The sequence below is a fragment of the Octodon degus genome, unplaced genomic scaffold (assembly GCF_000260255.1).
Source record: "Octodon degus isolate 3935 unplaced genomic scaffold, OctDeg1.0 scaffold00267, whole genome shotgun sequence".
Lineage (NCBI taxonomy): Eukaryota > Metazoa > Chordata > Mammalia > Rodentia > Octodontidae > Octodon > Octodon degus.
Window position 1 is genome coordinate 1,682,602 of NW_004524843.1, and position 19,182 is coordinate 1,701,783.

The window sequence follows — 19,182 nt, forward strand, 5'->3', positions numbered from 1 at the left end:
TTCTTTCTTTCTTTCTTTCTTTCTTTCTTTCTTTCTTTCTTTCTTTCTTTCTCTCTTTCTTCTTTTTTTTTTCAGAACCAGGGATTGAATTTAGGCCCTTGCACTTGCCAGGCAAGTGCTTATTCCACTGAGCTATCTCCCCAGTCCCTATCCTCACTTTTATGTATTCAAAGCTTTTGATCCAAGTTGGTCACTTTCATATAAAAGAAAGAATGTTAGAAGGTTCATACAGTTAAAACTGTATTATTCAATAAAAAGGAAATTTCGAATGCTAACCATGTCACACTTTCTATTCCTAATAGTCGTGAGTCCGTCTAATTGATTCTATGTTTATAGTTACTTTTAATTCATTTATATGTTGACTCCCAAAGATTAAAAAATTATCTTTGTGAGAAAGTATGCTTTATTTTATACTAAAAATTAAACCCCTGATGGGAAAGCGTTTCAAATTGGCTAACTATAATATGAAAACAGAATGTCTTTCTTTTTTTTTTTTTCTCTTTTTAGGGAAGGGTCTAAGCATGTTCAGGGTCTCACTACTAGATCAGACTCGTAGTGACCTGCCTGTTTACAGCCTCCCAAAAGCTGGGATTACAGGTGTGTGCCACCATGCCCAGTCTCAGAATTTCTTTATATCGAAGTATATTTGTATATTTCCAAAACCACAAAGAAAACTAAGCAAAGATGATTAAATGTATAACATACAAATACAATTAATTATATCAAATATAGTTGGCATGATGCATAGTACAGTAAAAACATTTCAATACTTAAATCTATACATATCATCAGTAATAAGTAAACAAACTATACCTCACTTAGAAACTTAAATTACAGATATTATCCTATGTATTCAAAATGTTCTTTAAAAAATAAATAAATAAAAATATTCTTCAAAAACCCTCTTAAGGGGATAAACTATCAAGACTGAATAAATTAAGCCTAAAGCTGTCTGTATTGCTAAAGCCCACTCCATATACACATATATTTAATATTTGTACAGGAAATTTCTGAAATATTTAGTGAATATTTAATTTACTCGCAGGAAAACATTACATATCTAAATATCTATTGGCCATAATGACTTAACATGTGATATAAATCAAATCAAATTCCTGTCATATATTTTGATAATTTAGGTTACATCGAGCAATAATATGGGATAACTTTAATTTCTGAACTAAACTCTCAATGTAATTGCCAAAATCTATACATAAGAAATTGGTAAAAACTGTACATGAGAAAGAAAACAAACAAAAATTTCTAGTGGCATGATACACTAAGTAAAACGATCTGAATTCTTATGTGCTATTAAACTACCTTAGCAAAAATATTCTTGGTTAGTACTTTTTTTGAAACACTGAGAACATCAAATACTCATATTAAATATACTTTCATTAATTTCTGCTATCAGAGTCAGGCAATATGTATCATTTTATTTAAAAATTAGTATGCAGTAAGGGAAAGATATTATAAAGATTAGGGTTCTTTTTGTTGTTGTTGTTGGTTTTGTATTTTAGGGAGGGTGTTCTGGGTGTTCAGGATCTCACTACTAGATCGGACTCATAGTGATCCGCCTGTTTACAGCCTCCCAAGAGCTGGGATTACAGGTGCGCACCACCATGCCCAGTCTCAATCGCAGTCTCAGCGCGTGCCAGGGGTGGGGCCGGCACAGCAGGCCCAGGGATCAAATCCCTAGCTCCTGCGCATGCTTGCACGTGCTTTAATCTGCTGAGCTATTTAGTTGGCTCTTATTAAGATTAGTTATTGTGCGTATTTTGCCTAATAGCATGGAAGTGCTTTGCACTTTTTCTGTCAACAACTTTTACTGTCTATTCTTTAGCCTCAAAATCCAAGCTAATAATTATTTTTCTAGGGGTGTGTGATTTGGTCTCATTTATATAGAAATATATTGCCTTTTTTATTTCAGTTTCCTGGTAACAGTTTACTTACTGAGAGGTTAGGAATTGAGCCCATCACATAATTCTTGGGTTTCCATTAGATATGCTACTTAACATGGGCTTTGTAGCTATTGGAACATTATAAAGTATTAGTGTCTATAAGTTTCCTTAATATTGTTCCCTTGAACCACGTACAGTTTAAGACCTTAAGTCTCACAGAATATATTTAGCTAAATTAATTTCTATTTCCCTTCCTTATCTTATTTTTTAAATAATTTTATTAAGAAACAAATAGCAATGAGACAGTTTCAAAACTTGGTTAGTAAGACAGTTTCAATAATTAATATATTGCATATTTTTGTCTTCTTAGTGGTTATTCATAGTACAAGACGCAGACATGATATCCTGTCTAAACACTATTAGAACAACTCTTTCTATTCATTGAATTAAGAGAAAGTAGCTATACATCTATCCTAACTATTTTGAATATATGGATACAAAATGGTCCCTTCCTTAATTTAAAGTAATTTTGTTTGTTACCTGATTTTGAGGTTTTATATTGATGATGTTCATAATTAATAATTTTAACAAGCTCCTCCACCTGATTAGAAGCCAATAGAGGCCACTAGATTTCTTCTAATACTAAAGGTGTTCCTAATTGTTCATTTTAATTATGAGAGGACTTCAACTGTTTCGCACCATTCCTTATGTATAGTGCACTATCACTGCCATCTTTATAACGTATGCTGCATGACAATAACAGTATTAGGAATTTAATGAGGTCTGTCTTCTAATTTCTAAGTCAGTTTCTAAAACTTAACACTTTTAAATTAAGCCTGCAATCCTAATACAAATGTGTGGATTCAAAAATCAGTTTAACTAAAATTTCCACATTTTATCACGTGCATTTGCTTCAACTATTCTAGAAGAAATAAAACTGTAATCCTAATAAGAGAAGCATATGCTACAATAACTAGTGCTTTCATAGATTCATATCTTCAGCACATGAAAACGAAACATGAACTCTTCCGTGCTATGCTGTTCTACCATTTTATTTAACAATGTATTAGGAAAATTTCACAGAGCTTTGATACAATTATTGTATGGATTTTCCCTAAAACTTCCTGTGTATTTGTGGACATTATGTTTGATCATAAAATCCTGGGTGGGACTTGTATTATGATCAGTTATAGGGTCGTAATCACAGTGAATTCATCGCTCTCATGTGTAAGTCTGCCGTGTTTAATTTCATCGAACCTTTATTTCAGAGTCTGCATGTGTGTTCCCGTTCGTACTTTCTTGATTTTATAAATAATAGTCTACCACCTTTTCTACTAGTCTAGACTAAAATGGATGGCGTTGGTGTGATGTCTCACATATTGATTACAATACAATGTATCATTTTTTTGCTCTTTAAAGAACTTCTATCTATATCATCTGAGTGTTTCGATTTTTGAAAGACAAACTTCCATGACTTAAAAGCTTTTTATGCCAAGTAACTTTTGAATTACCCAGTGCTGGCAATCTAGCTCTTGTTCATTATCGCTACTGGAGTCATGGCTATCCAAAAGTAATAATTGTTATAAAATTCATATGAAGGGATAATAATCAAATGTGACCACTGCTATGAAACACCGCTATTTGCCAATTCTTTTTTTACAAACTTATTAGCACCTGGAAAGTAAAATCTAATCTTCCCAGGATATGTAGATAGAATGATGAGGCACAGATGCATTGTAAGTTTCCTTGACCTCAGCGTGTGTTTACACATCTTTATGGCCATCGTACTGTTGAACTCCGTTCATAACATTTTGCATGACTGTTTTTAAAGTGAGATTTAAATGCAAGATGTGAATCAACCTGCAGTGATATGTCTGGTGTGGGGCTTTCCTGTTCCAGAGAATGCACCGCTCAAGCTCCTCGGAGTGCAGCACTGTTGCTAATCCCATGCCCGGGGAAGAAGAAGCAGAGGCTGAGCCTCTGAAAGCCGATGAGCCGGAAGCCTGCTTTACGGAAGGTGAGAGAAAAAGAGAAGCACTGACATTTATTCGGGTTCTCTGAGTTTAGTCATGCCCACAGCGATGGCACTTTAGACTTAAACCCTATTAGAGTTATTTCCTGACAAACCGGAGGCCTCCATTCCGTGGTGCTGCAGCTGTGGCTGCACGACTAAGGAGACTCACCGGTGGTCTGGAAACTTCAGTTTCCACACCTACTGCACCCTACTAATGAGCATTTCAAATGGCAGTACATCATGCTGTAAAGCACTTACCGTAATGTGTCAAGATTTCTCACTTAAGATCCTTAATTCATATCTACAACATCCTGGAACTAGTGAAATATAAGCTGGATGGATAGGGGCCGGCAAGATAGCTCAGCAGTCTAAAGAGCCTGCTTAGGCAAATTTAAGCAAGCGTGCAGAGACAACAGTTCAATACCCAGCACCACATGCAGTGCCAGCCCTGCCCCCAGGGTGGGCTGAGCTGACTTCTCCCCCCCCAAAAAAAACCAGGCCTATGAGATAGATGGTACTATTGTCTTTTACTTCAAACAACTGAGTAGATCTAATGCTTGATAAACCTTCTTAGACTGTTGACTACATTCTGTCTCAAAATTCTTCCTCCCCTTGCTTTAAGAGGTCACACCCTACCACTGTTCTTCTATTTCTTTTATAGTTCTGAGGTATCTCCCACTTACTTCCTACACATTCCATAACTAAAATCATATCCTCATGTTTCTGATTTGTGGTTATCTTCTGAAGGCTTGAAACTCTTCATCTATCTGTGGGGATTGTACCACTATCTCTGTACTAGTTCAGTTTTAGGCTACAGCAGACTTATTAGTCATGTCAACCTATTATCATGAATAATCTCAAGTTAAATAAGTTTACAACAGATTTTAGTGTGATCTTCCTCATGCAATCTACAGCTTTATCTCACTTACTGAAAACTGATCTATCCTGCCTCTCAAGCTAGAAACTTTGAGAAGCCCCCACTTCTAGTCTTTAATTCATTAAAAGCACATGGAATAGAGACTGGGTGCTCCAGAGGATTCTACCACAGGCTAAAATAAGAGAAACCTGGATGTACAAGATAAAATCTGAAGTTCTGTAACTTGCCATGTAAAGCACAGTAAAATTAGCCTACTTCTATTTTTTTTTCAACAGTAGCTTCACCAACTCCTTTTTAGCTTCTGCATATTGAACTTCCTAGTATGCCTGGAATTTGCAGGAATCTTACTCAATGTCCAAGTAGCAAATTTAGGCATGACCTAGGAAAGAGTATAGCATTATCTGAAAAATTATTGCATCATCCAAGTAGGACACAGAAACCTAAAATAGGATTAAGGTATTACACAATGGCATGAAATATAAACTTTGATCCTAATAAACATTAAATTTGACTTGGCTGGTTACTAACCATCCCTGAGACCATAAATATGATTTTAAATCTGGTACTCAGGAGCCACATTTATAAAATGGTGATAATAACATTCATGTCAGGGAAATGGGGAGAGGATCAAATAAAATAATACTTACAAATTAATTAGCACAATATCTAGTGTCCTTTTCTTTCTACTTTTACTACTATTTTTCGTGGGTTTTTTTTTTTTTCACAACCCTACATAAAGGTTGTGCGACCATTGATACAAATGACACACTATCTGATTGTGGGATTGACTTTACCATTATTTTCACAGGAATCATTGATTTGCTTTTAGGCTCCAAGATTTTCCTGAGAGAGTTTCTAAAAGACATACATTAAGCAAAGTAAATGGAAAAATAAAATTTCTCCAAACTACCATGAGTGTAAGGACCTTCCTTAAAGAGACATCTATTTTTATTCTTTATTAGAAATACTATTTTATGTCATAAATAATGGGTTATGACACCTGTTTGACCTAATTATTGCATTTGCTGAAATTAGTGCTGTAGTGAAGGCTGTGGAATTGTCCTTCAAAGGGCTCATGTGAGAAATATTCAAGGATTTCATCCAATTATATGGGACATTGCTCAACAAATTGCTTAGCACTCTGTAACATTATATTTGTGATATTACAAAAACTTTCCCTATACATTAGAAGAACACTTCTTACTTAAAGTTTACTATAACTAGAAAGAAGTTTGGTTTAGATAAGAAATTAAGGTTCCAAATCTGAATAGGGTATAATAAAACTAAATTTTCTATAGACAGTATGAGCACTATATGATTCACTTCAGGGTTATCCTACTGAAATAGAACTTTACAAAGGTTATTTGAATCTTATCAAATATCAATGAAAATATTTTTGTAAATCTTATCAAATATCAATGAAAATATTTTTGTAATTAGTTTGACATATTCATAATTTATAAAGTGAGACCAGTGTAAGGTAGGATATGGAAGCATTTTCATATGGACCTTGTCCTGAACCTTTGAGAAATGATTGAGGGTACATATCTTGGAAGCAGTTGCTTTGATTTATTCCACTGGAGACATTATAGAGTCACCACACCTGTTGGTTTAAGAAACTCCACTTGACAAATTCAACAGAGCAGCCAATTCACACTAAGTCTCAGTGATTCATTTCATCATTAAATGGACAAATCATTATCAAACACATTCTATAGTCATGTCCAGTTTTTGGCACTGGAAGAACACAGTGATGAGCAAAATCAAAACAAAAATATAACAGCAAATAGAAACAGACCAAAGTGTTCTTTACCCAAGTAAACAGGTAAATATGGAAAAGATAAATGTAAAGGCTGAGTATAAGGATGAGGGCAGGAAGGAGGATGGCAGGAGCTTACTATCATATAAATGCAGTGACTCAACCAGGCCTTTAACATTGTGACAACTGACGCAAAACCAGAAGAAAACCAAAACAGAAATGTGAATGAAAATTATTTTAAGCATGTACAAAAGGCATTTCTGAGAGGTGGAGATATTTATAACATCTGAGGAAAAAACAAGAGTCCAGATTTGGATGGCTCAAATTGAGAGTTGGGGAAGATGATAAAAGTCGAGGTCAGGGATATAGCAGAGTCCAGACCACAAGGGCTTTGAAGGAGAGCCTGAGGCTCTGATTTGTAGGGTTCACAAACTGTAAGTGTAAGACTGGTGGGCAGAAATTGGGATGATGTCTTGGAGTTTTCTAGAGTAAACCAGGTGAGAAGTGATGAGGTTTAGACTGCTGAGGTGGAATATGGAGTATGAGATTCTGAAGATATTTTGTAGCGAGAGATGAAGGGATTCAGTGATGCACTCAATATGAGGCCCACATGTAAGAATCTCAGAAACAAACATGGAGAATAGTAGAATTTTCAGGATGGGAAATTATAAACTTGCTCACTTACACTGGGAGTGACTTGTAGGTTCATTTTTCACCCATTAGACCTGAGGTAGAACCAATGTTCAGAGTAGCATTAGGTTTACAGAGAGTTTTGTTATCAGAAAGGAAGTAAAACTAGCAAAGGAAGGATAAAAACAGTTCAATTGAAGTGTTATGATTTCAATAAAGATGTTCTTTATCTCACTTTCATTGATCCTGCTGAGTTCACATCTCTCACCTTACTGTGTGTCTTACTGGTTACATTTCATCTTGTTCCCTTTCCTCCTCCCTCCTGTGCCATATCCTCCTTAGCTATGTTCTATTATTTTGTAACTCAAAACATCAAACATCTTCCTAGGTCTTCTTTACTGTCCTTAATTTTACATGTCATGGTAGCCTGCTTAATCATGGACACAACATGATCCCTTGATTCTCCTTGTTTTATATATTCCTCTCTCTTTTGAGTAGACAATCAGTAAGTTACCCAAATTTGAGCTCAATAAGCATGAGTTTGAGGTAAAAAAAAAAAAATAGCCTGTTTTCTATAAAATAAGGTTATTTTCTACTAATTTTTTAGGATGAGAAAACTTATCACCTAAAAAACCCAAAGTTACTCAACTTCATATGAACCTTCCTACCTTCAAAAATAGAACAAAGAATCATCTTTTTTTCCACTTGAAAGGAATGTAAATAAAACACTTGTTTTAGAACATTTACACATTTTAAAGAAGCAGTGGGAAAAGCTTCTTTTTCCTAATCAGTTTTTGTACTAATTTTTTTATCATAGTCTTAATACTTTTATTGATGGGTGGTCTGCCTCTGAAAGGAGAATAGGTTCTTTTTCTCATTTAAGAGCATTTATTTAACATGATGAAACTGAGCAGAGACTTTATGTAATGTAACATGAGAGCAAATTAGTGAAACCATCCAAAAGACGTGGCATCTACCCACTGAGACTCATTAGGACTGTTTGAGAGTTTCTCAGTTCTGTTTACATTTAATTAGTAGTCTTTTTAAAGAGAACCTGTGATAATGTTGCTAACTAGTTAAGTTGGAAATCTCTTGGGATGTACCTTCACATGAAAGCCAGACAGATATTGGAGCATTCCTACCTCAAAGCAATAGAAAAACTGTCCAAAGTGTGATAAATCCTGCACAAAAGACTTAGGAAACTTCATCTTACATAAGTTTCCTTTTCTCCTTTACAATATACAGTATGTTTTCTTCCCTTAGTCATGAGAAAGTTTCTGCTCCTTTTAAAGACTGACAAAAATAAATCCCGGGAAGCAAAATCTTCCAAAGGATAATTTTCTTTCTGCTCTGCATCGGAACATTAAGTTTGCATAAATTTTGAAATTTGAACTTCAAGGTTTTATTTTAAAAATTCTATCTGATAGCTCAGCAGCATAAGCACTGGCATGGTAAGTAAGTGCGAGGTCCTGAGTTCAATCCCCAGTAGCACACACAAAAAAAGATAAAAATTCCATCCCAAGATTTTTAGTCTATTTTTTTTATCCAAAAGAAATTACTTAGGAATTTTTTTATTTCATTTTAATTTTTTACTTTATTTTAATAAAGTTTATCATTTTATAAAATTTTTTCCTTCAATAAATACAATTGAGATAAAAGGTAATAAAATAAGTACAACAATTAAAAATTCAGTTGGAAAAAAGAATTCAGTCAGGTCTAAGATTCTGTCAACTGTCCTTATCATTGGATAAGTGAAGCTATACATATGTTCTCCATTCACTTGGTTTCTATCTAATTTTGTGTCAATCATAGAATTTACACAGATATAATCTTTTCAATTGTGACTAAATGCTCAGACAATAATAATATTCTTTTCCCAGACTTGAAAATGAATGACACCTCATATTCAGTCACGGAACAGAGAATGCTATAAGCAAACATAAGGGCATCACAGAATGTTTCATACATTTGGAAACTTAAGGAAAGGAAGGATAAGGTGACGCGGTAGCAAAGCAACCATTCCTAAGATCTAGTTTTCAAGCAAATGTCCGCAGACAATAAAAGAAACACATAAAATAGATGATTCTGATATGGGAGCCATACTGTGTCTGAATAGACTGGAGCTGGAATTTTCCAGAAAGTGTTCGGTTGTGAGTCTTTAACCTGCAAATGAACGACTTCCCTTGAGGTATTTTAAAAGACCTGTCAAGCATAAAATACATCTGTCGATGAAAAACATCTTTCATTATTAAATACCTTGCTAATGAAAAAAAAAGAAAGAAAGGAAGGATAAGAGCATGTAAAATATACATGATAGCAAAAAACCACCAGAGATTTTAGTGGTGGCAGTGCGGTGCAAGGAGGCGGCTGGCTACACTTTTCTGCAGGGGGAAAACCATATGCTAGGAAATGCCTGACAACGAGTGGCGCAGGGCACTGCTTTCATTTGAGAAACATGAAAAAACCCATAAAAAGACATTTCTAACAAACACAATACATAAAAAAAATTTCATTTCATTGTTTAGGGACATACAGCATTTTTTTAATGCATCTGGTTGTTACCAGGTCTCATGAGGCAGCCCTGTGCTTGCCAGGTGGGCACGTACGCTACTGAGCTATCTCCCCAGCCCATCATTTCATTATGTGTTGCTCTTAAGAGCAATGTGAGGCACGCAGTTTATAAATAATGACATTACTCACAATATATTTTAATATGCATTGCATACATATATACATTATTATTGCTTCTAGTATACTTCTGTTGAATTTGGCCAAACTTTTATTTTTATGCACAACCTATAATTACAGTTGATGAAGAACTATCGTTTTAACATCAAGATTGATGGTATTTTCATTCACATTACTCACTACAGTAAGAAGGAAATAAGAAAACTCTGGCAGAAATTGTGCATTAATGATCCTGCAATATTTGGGTAACTGGATTATAGAGTTTCATTAATAAAATAACAATTTTATTAATGAATTATTTGTGCTGTTCATAGTATAATAGCTATGTACATGACATTTTTACTGTGTATCTAACGTTTTCCCCATCCATTTTATTTCAAAAATAATATTATATATTTTTAGTGAAAAATGCCTGCTTTGAGAATAACTACAGTGATGGTGGAGTTTAGAGAAGAGTCATAGTAACCCAATAGTATTACAAATTCCCACTATCCAGACAGAACAGGCATAGCTTTCCTCACGAGAATAGATTAGAATGAAATAGGGAACATTAGCTAGAAAATAATGAGCTTTTAGTATTTACTACCTTCTTAAATTCCATCATCAAATTCTAAATTCATGTAATTTAATTTCAAATAATGGCTGCATTAAACAACAGACTATCAAAACTTCCTTAATAGGGAGTAAAACTCAATAAGGAGTAAACACTAAATAGTTTGGGCTGGATCTTGGACACCACTGAATTTCGTCCTGTAATCTTGTAGTTCCAGAACGTTCTTGATTGACGCCTTTCTCTTTTTTTCTACATACTTCACTTGTGTGACTTTAAAAACCTATCCTGACCTCAGCTGACGCACACACGCTAATATTTTTTACACATTTCTTTTCTAATCACATATTTTCTCCTGAGTTTCAGAGTCACATCTCCAAAATATCTATGGACTATTGTGTTCAGAAAACTTGCAGGCATTGCAGATTCTTCAGCTCCCAAGTCGGCTCCGACCTTTATGGCCTTTAGTTCACTACGGCCACCCGTCACCAAGCCCTGCTGATTTCACCCGAAAGATACGTCTATCATTTGTTAATGTTTTAGCTCCTCGGTAAAATTAGCCTAGTCTGCCACACTGGACAGGGCTAGTACACCAGAACCCTAGGTGGTCCCTACCCTTCTAACCTATCTCCACACACTATTTAAATTGCAAGCCCCCTAGTCTGCCTCTGCTTAAAACTCTTGCTCTTCATCTCTATGGGATATAAACCAAGCTTATTAAAGTAGGGTCAATGTGTTCCATAACCTGACTAGTATCTTAACCCTTATCTCTCACTGCTGTCTCTTGTGTGTTTCCTGCCCTCATTATTCCTAGGAATTGATTGTAACCCACATGCATCAGTTTTTGGTTCCCCCTGCCCTGAAATTCTTCCTAAACATTTTTGTCGCTGGTACTTTGATGCAGGTCAATTTCCACCTTTCCCAGGAAGCCTCCTTGTGTTCTTGTCAATAAACCTGCCAAGTTAAATGGGTTTCCTCCTATGCCATAACAATGTACCATCTTCATTGCCTTTTCCAGTTATAGTTATTTATTTATTTCTAGCCACTTAACCAAAAGCAAAAATGAGTTCCCTGAGGAATAGAACCTACATACAGGCCTGAGTACATAGAAAATATTGAACAAATGCTTAATGGACAAAAGATTGCATGAAGTAATGCGTAAAGTGAAAGATCTTTAAAATTTTACCCACTTTTTCACAGCAAGAGAAAACAGTAAAGGTTAGAAGATGAAAGTGACAAATTGAATCTATCTAAAACTGCAGGGAAATGTGTTAGAAATTGTTTGCTTGAAGCATTATTTCAAAGAAAACTTTCCATTGAAAAATATATTTTAAGGATTCTGTTTATCCTACTCACTAAGATTTTACATGTGAGTCTTTCTTGCCAGGTTGTGTTCGGAGATTCCCATGCTGCCAGGTTGACATAGAGTCAGGGAAAGGAAAAATCTGGTGGCACATCAGAAAAACCTGCTACAGGATAGTTGAACACAGTTGGTTTGAAAGCTTCATTGTCCTCATGATCCTGCTCAGCAGTGGAGCTCTGGTAAGTGGCCTGATGCCTAAGTCAACACTCTGGCAGTCAGTGTGTTTAATAATGATGGATTGTTTTATTTAAGAATTAATCCCTATGGGGGCCAGCCAAATACCTCAGGGGATTAAAGCAGTTCAGGAGCTAGGGGTTTGATCCCTGAGCCTGCCGTGCAGGCTCCGTCCCTGGGGCACGCTGAGATGGCAATTGAGACTGGGAGTGGTTGTATGCACCTATAATCCCAGCACTTGAGATGGCAATTGAGACTGGGAGTGGTTGTATGCACCTATAATCCCAGCACTTGGGAGGCTGTAAACAGGCGGACTGCTATGAGACCAATCTAGTAGTGAGACTCTGAACACCCTATAGACCCTTTTCCTAAAATACAGAAAAAAAAAAAAAAAAAAAGAATTAATCCCTATAATCATCAGAAACAAAATTTCTGTTGAGATCATTGAATATTTCCTGAACATCCTACATGCAAGGCATTCCTGTTGCTGCCCAGAATACGAAGACAGATAAGATCCATGTACTGTTCTTATGGAGTTAAGAGAGCAATGGGAACAGACAGTGATTACAGAGCTGTGATGCATTTGTACGTAAAGCGTGCACGTAATGCTCTGGAGCAAAGAAAGCAACTGTTCTCTTGTGATTTGGGAATGGCAGATAATGCTTTGCAAGATCATAAAATAATAAACATTTTTCAGCCAGGCAAGGAGGGCTGAGGGGGACAAGCACCCAAATGTAAGGAAGCATAAAGTGACGTGAAATATTCAGGAAATTGTACGCTGCTGAGCTGTAGCAAAGGCAGTGGGAGGAGGAGCAAACACAAAGGGAAAGAGACCCTGTGAGAAAGACATATGTGCCTTTCTGTGTCATACATGAATCAGATTGTGAAGTAGCTTGTATGTTTTTATAAACTAGATGGTAATTTTAGGATGAGAATGAAGAATTTGTTCACTCTTGTCCCACCCTGAACTGAAAACACTTGAGTGCCGACTCTAAGTTAACCTGGAATCATAGGAATCACAGGGTCTTCTATAGGAGTTTAAAGGGATCTGGGAGCTAAAACCACTCTAAGACATTTCTTAATTGTCATATTTCCTGTTGACTGTAGCAGAGAGGAGCTGTTAGAACCAGTAAGAGGCAAGATCCAACTAGAAATATTACTAGGAGTTTCATTATGCTAAAAACAGATAGTGAAGAACTTTATAAATTATCCGTCTTCATCATGAATTTGGAATTTAATTTTCTCAACTCATGGGCTAACATGCTAAACTGTTGTTATTTTGTGAACTGTGGCTGAGGATATGAGTTACCTAGGTCAGAGATAAAGGACTTCATCATGCATGGTGTACAAGGTACCTTGACCAAACACACGTGAGTGCTGGCTGCTCAGTGCCCAGCCCTGGGAGGTCATGTTACGTGGCTGCATGAATACTGCACAATTAGAAAGTTAACCCTGCAGGTGAGAAACAGTGATCTCAGAGAGCCATCGTTGTACCAAGCTGTAATCAGCTGCTTGTTGTCCCAGAGGAAGGCACTGCCTCATCTTTCACAGTTGCCTGATGCAAACACAACCCTGAGTAACAGCCTGGGTGAAGAACAGTCAGGATCTTGCGTTCTTCACATACCTAGACAGGACACACAGGGACTGTGTGTTCCATGGTGAATTGTCCAGGAAGACAAATCTCATCACTCAGAAACAGACAATGTTATAAATTACTATAATCTTGTGCGAGTAGGAATCTTACTATTGTCCACAACGTCTTGTATTCCTAATAATACAGAAAAAAAAAAAGAATTAATCCCTATAATCACCAGAAACAGTCATATACCTGACAGGAGATTTTAAACATTTTTAAGGTAATGACATGTTCAAACTACCTAAAAGAGATGAGATTTTTTGGGGGGAAAGACACTCTCCAAAATACATTTCAAATGACTCCTAAGACAAAGAAAAAGGAAAGGGGATTTTGAACATTGTTGTTTTCACTCAGGTAGTTTAGCAACTAAATGAGATTTTTACAAATACCTAACTCTGTGCTTTCCACTTAGTTTTCTCCAAACCTAAAACTTCTGAAACAAAAGTTTGTTAACTGAAAAAATAATAATAAAAATACCTGCCTGCAAAATAAAAAGGAATAGCTATCACTTGGTATATATCTATTTTATCTCAATTTTATGTGTGGATTTTCCCTCTTAATTTTCAAACAATCCTGTGAAATTTAGGTGTTCTTTTTATTTTACCAATGAAAAGGATGAATAGATTGTAAAATGCTGCATAAGAGTGACAGAAATACAGCTCAATAAGGTCTAACACTTTATCAAGAGAAAATACCACAAAGAAATAAATGAGTTATAATTGATATGAGTAAAGCCTAACCCCCAATTCAGGTATAGTACACATAATGCCATTTCTGTCTGATTTCTCCCACAACCACAAACACAGTACCAGTAACTAGGTCTTCCTGTCAAAGGGCTCTTTGTCAAGCTGTAGAGCCATTCACATGAGTTTTACTCAACAGGATGTTTGAGTCTCACCATGAAGATTCAGTGTCAGTCCTGCTGTAAACCAGTACTGCAGTTCTAAGAAGAGGTTTCTTTATGACCCAGCACTTCCTTGTCTTTGTTACTTAAAGATGGCTTGTTGCCATATTTTATTTTTAAATGGCTTTCTTGATTGCTTCAGAACTTGGAGAAAGGTCTAGGGAAGTCCTAATGGCTAGAAGTCTTCCCCTGCACTTCAGTGACAATTGGCACCATGGTGCCATCTTTGTGCGTTTTAGTACACCTGTCCACTTTCTCTACCCCCACTTCTCTTGTTTGTTTGTAATAATATTAGTATTAATAACTCATTAAAGTGCAAAGGATAATTTTTTAAACTTTCATGGGAAAAGTTGGGTAAAAAATGAAAATGGTACAAACCCATCACCCTGGACAAGTAACATGATAAGGACAAGTAACATGATAAGGACATGTTACTTAACCAATAAGGACACGAGTCCTTTAACTTTCTTTACTGCCCACTGATAAGTAGTGTTTCACAGAAATAAAAAAAACTCTAATACCTACCTATTTAGATCAGTGATCATTTTTGCTGTTTCAGACAGCTTAGTTTTTAAATTCACTTGGATTATTTCCCAACAGATTTATGGTAATAGCTACAAAGTTGTTGTTGATATAGGGAAATGAAACTACCAACTTGAAAGGTACCCCAGACATGTATGTGTTCTCTAAAACTGAAGAATGAATTTTAGGAACAAATGGAAGGCAAGAGCAGAGTATTGATTGGGGAAAGAAAACTTCTGTCTGAGAAAAGGACAGAAAGGGGACCCGAGCGGAATACCCAGGAAGCTGTCTCTTCCAGGGAATTTTATAGAGTAAAACCATGTGGTGAGATGGGCCTAAGGTGGAGAACATAGGAACTCACTTAGGTGGGCATGAGGTGGGACAAAACTATGGTCAACCAGTGAGATTACAAGCACCATTGCTCAGGTAAAATTGATTAAATCCAGGACTGAATGGGGAAGCGAGTCACACAGCAAGCAGGCATAAATATGGAACAGAATTTTAGCCAGTAGCAGTTGGATTAGTGACTCTTCCTGGCTTCCTCAAGGTGATGATCAATCCCAGATGCTTATCTTTAGGGAAGTCAGCATCTGGTTAATCTTTAGTCTGTAGGTCTGGCCCACAGCGGGAACATCTGTCTCCTTCACAGTTGTATCTTGTCTTCCATTCTGTCTCCTTTGAGGGCCTAGCCCTGTTTGACTGCCTATAATATTTTTATTTAACTTTGTTGCCCACAACATTGTCTATCATTTATTATATGGGTCATATTTTCAAAGTAAATTAACCAACCACTATTAGATGAAGATAAAATCTTGATGCAGAATTTAAAAGAAAGAACCGTGGGTCCTATAATTGTATTAAGATACTGCAATTGTGTACTTAGCAAAACTTTCCACACCTCCTCTTATGTTCTTGGCACTGGGATACAGAAGCCTGCAAGATCCAAGAGAGAAGTTTCCCAGCCTAAGGGTGGATACAAAGGAGAGTGTAGGATGAAATAAGGTTTATAAGAAGGGTTGACCCGAAATGGTGTATTAAATTTCCAGTTCCCATTCAGTTTGAATGGGAGGAAAGAAAAACTGGATACAGGGGAAACTCCCACAGGTATTAGAGTCATGACTCTTAAGGGATTATAAGTAACTTCATTCATTTGCATTCTTTCTCTGTGCTTCTCCTTAACAACTACTGAAAGGCTAGAAGCTGGAGTGATGAGTAGCTATGTGGTAGAAGAAAGACAGCTGGCTCACAACCATTGTATTTCAGTACTTTCATTATCAGAGTTATATTTCTTATTCTGTTTTGAATCATAAGTTTGAAGTTGTCAATGAGCTGAAATTTCAATGTTTTCCCCACAGGCTTTTGAAGATATATATATTGAAAAAAAAAAGACCATTAAGATTATCCTGGAGTATGCTGACAAGATATTCACCTACATCTTCATTCTGGAAATGCTTTTAAAATGGGTAGCATATGGGTATAAAACATATTTCACCAATGCCTGGTGTTGGCTAGATTTCTTAATTGTTGATGTAAGTACAGTATTTTGAAGTATATGTAAAAGAGAGTTCTCCCTGTTTTGGAGTCTCTGTTAAAGTAATACACTGTTATATTTATATTTTTGACTCATGTATTTCTAGTCTGTAAGTTTATATTTTGTAGAAAAAATAGTATAGCGAGTAGAAATATATCTGTGAAGCTAAAACATGGATTCTTCTACAAATATGAATTCTCTTTGGCACCATTCTAACATTTATAGTGGTCTTGTGCATATATTCTCCTGCCATCGGAGAATATGTAATTCATTTAAATATGTAATTTGAATATCATTACTATTAAGATTAACAGCAAAGTGAATAAAAAAACTCGAGAAATGATAAAGGAAAAGGAAAGATTAAACATCCCAAATTAGAGGAAATACTGATTTTTTTCCCACAATATATAATTAGATTAAAGATAATGAGGACAACACAAGCTGTTTGACACATGGTCTAAACTTTATATAAAAACAGAAGGATGAAAGCTAAGTTTATGTCCCTAGAAGGAAAAGTATAAAATTTCAAAACATTTATCTAGAACCAACAAGATAGTTCAGTGGACTAAACGCCTGCTTTGGCAAGCACAGGGACCAGGGTTCAATCCCCTGTCCTGAATATCACGCTGGCCCTGCTCCCAAGGCGCCCTGAGCTTGGGACTGAGTTGGGGCATGTTGATACACCCCGGTAATCCCAGCACTGTGGAGACTGAAGACAGGAGAACTACAAGTCCAAGCTGTGTAGTGAGACCCTGTACCACATACATAAATGAAAAAAAAAATTATCTAAGTCACAACGTAACAAAACACAAAATGAGTCATAGCTTTTTCCGTACCTCAAACATGTACCGCCCTTTCATCTCTAGAATTGCAGTGGGACACAGAAATAATCATTAATAATTTTAAGCAATGAATTTGAAATACTGCCACATTATTGGACAATGGAAAAGGAATAAGAGTACTTTGTTACATGTTTTTTTAACACAGCAAAAAACATTTTCGCCGATGGGCACTGTGGCACAGAGGTATAATCCCAGCTACTTATAAGGCTGAAGCAGGACTGAGGACAGCTGAGAAACTTAAAGAAACAATGGCTCAGAATAATAATAAAAGGGCTACAGACGCAGCTATTGGCACAGTGCCTATGGGTTCAATCCCCAGTGCTGTTTTTAAAAATTTGGTTTGACAGAGATCTTGTCGAGGTAGTTGGAAAAAAAGATCTTAAAACAGTTTATGATATCAAAAACTCTCAAATAGAAATTAATAGTATAACAATCTTCATTACCCATTCATTCTATTTAGTGTACTCACATATTTTAATGATGTATTTCTAAATATGCTATATATTGTCTGAAAAGATTTCTTAAATTAATTCATGACCTGAACCTTTCATTTCTATTTTTGTCTGGTTATGTGCTTCAGTCTTTAATTTCCCTACATTTTTCAGAAATCTAGCTTTTGTGATTACAGAAGAAACAGAATCAGTCACAGGTTTTAGAGAGGTGTTTTCTGCTCAAAGCCTGGAATAATTAGAAGAACATATAGAAATTTCTATACCACCAAGTACTTTAGCATTTAACCATCAGTTTGCAGCATCAGCATCATATTTTTCAAATAATAATAAGAAAGTTTAGTATTTTTTACTTTGTTATAAGTACACAACTGTGTCACATAATGAATACATTCATTTTGGGGATTTGATGCACACACATTATGTCTTCAACCTTTCTGCTTCCCTTCCTCTCCTCTCCCTCTCTTCTCAGGCTCCACCACCTGCATCCCTGTTTCCTAAGATATCCTTTATTTTACTCTCCACTTAGTTATAGTCTGGTTTTCTCACAAGGACTAACCAGGAGATATTCAACTTTCTATGTCTGATCCATTCCACTTCACATTATGGTCTCAAGTGCACCCATTTTCCTAGAAGTGACTGAAATTTATGAGATGAAAAAAAAATCATTAATATCAAAATCTGACTGCAAGAAAATTAAACATAATGTATTTACTCAAAAGTTCAATTATACAGGTGTTATGTAGCCCAATAAATTGTTTGAGTAGCACCACACATCAACATTAAGTGGCAATATTTTCAATTTTTGTGTAAACTATATGAAAACTATTGTTTCAATGCTCAGCTATACATTATATGTAGAATTCCCCAAAGAAGAATTGTTATTTATGAACTAGTATTAATGCTTGTACATATGTATATTTTTAAAGATGTTTTTATCTATTTGGCACAGGGTTTTGCTACACAGCTTGGACTCATAGTGATCCTCCTGTGTCAGCCTCCCTAGCTCTGAGATTATAGGCGTGCATCACCATGCCTGGTTTCAGTGGCTGGCATGACGAGCAGTACTGGGGATTGAACCCAGGTCCTTCAGCTTGCCAGGAGGTGCTTAGATCACTGAGCTACCACTCCAGCCCTATTTTTTATTTTTAATTTGCCTTTTATATGTCTAGTTACCACAAAGGGGAAAGCATTATATAATTAATACTTTTGATAATAGTTTCGTTTTAAATAAACCTACTCAAAATAAGGAAAAAGTAGAAAGAATGTCATATTTTTCTTTTCTCTTAATGTTTATATGTAACTAGATATTTTAAAGATTATAATAACATTTAAGATGCTT

At 35.8% G+C, this 19,182-nt stretch overlaps 1 protein-coding gene across 6 annotated transcripts in view; it reads left to right on the top strand.

Moving 5' to 3' along the window:
- Scn9a (sodium voltage-gated channel alpha subunit 9) overlaps positions 1–19,182 on the top strand; it is a 112,795-nt gene that overhangs the window by 64,215 nt on the left and 29,398 nt on the right. For all 6 annotated transcript variants that reach the window (XM_023706630.1, XM_004646391.1, XM_023706633.1 and 3 more), the window contains exons 17-19: positions 3,801–3,918; positions 11,807–11,961; positions 16,374–16,547. In XM_023706630.1, the coding sequence (XP_023562398.1) occupies positions 3,801–3,918; positions 11,807–11,961; positions 16,374–16,547 (447 nt within the window). The remainder of the gene's footprint in view (positions 1–3,800; positions 3,919–11,806; positions 11,962–16,373; positions 16,548–19,182) is intronic.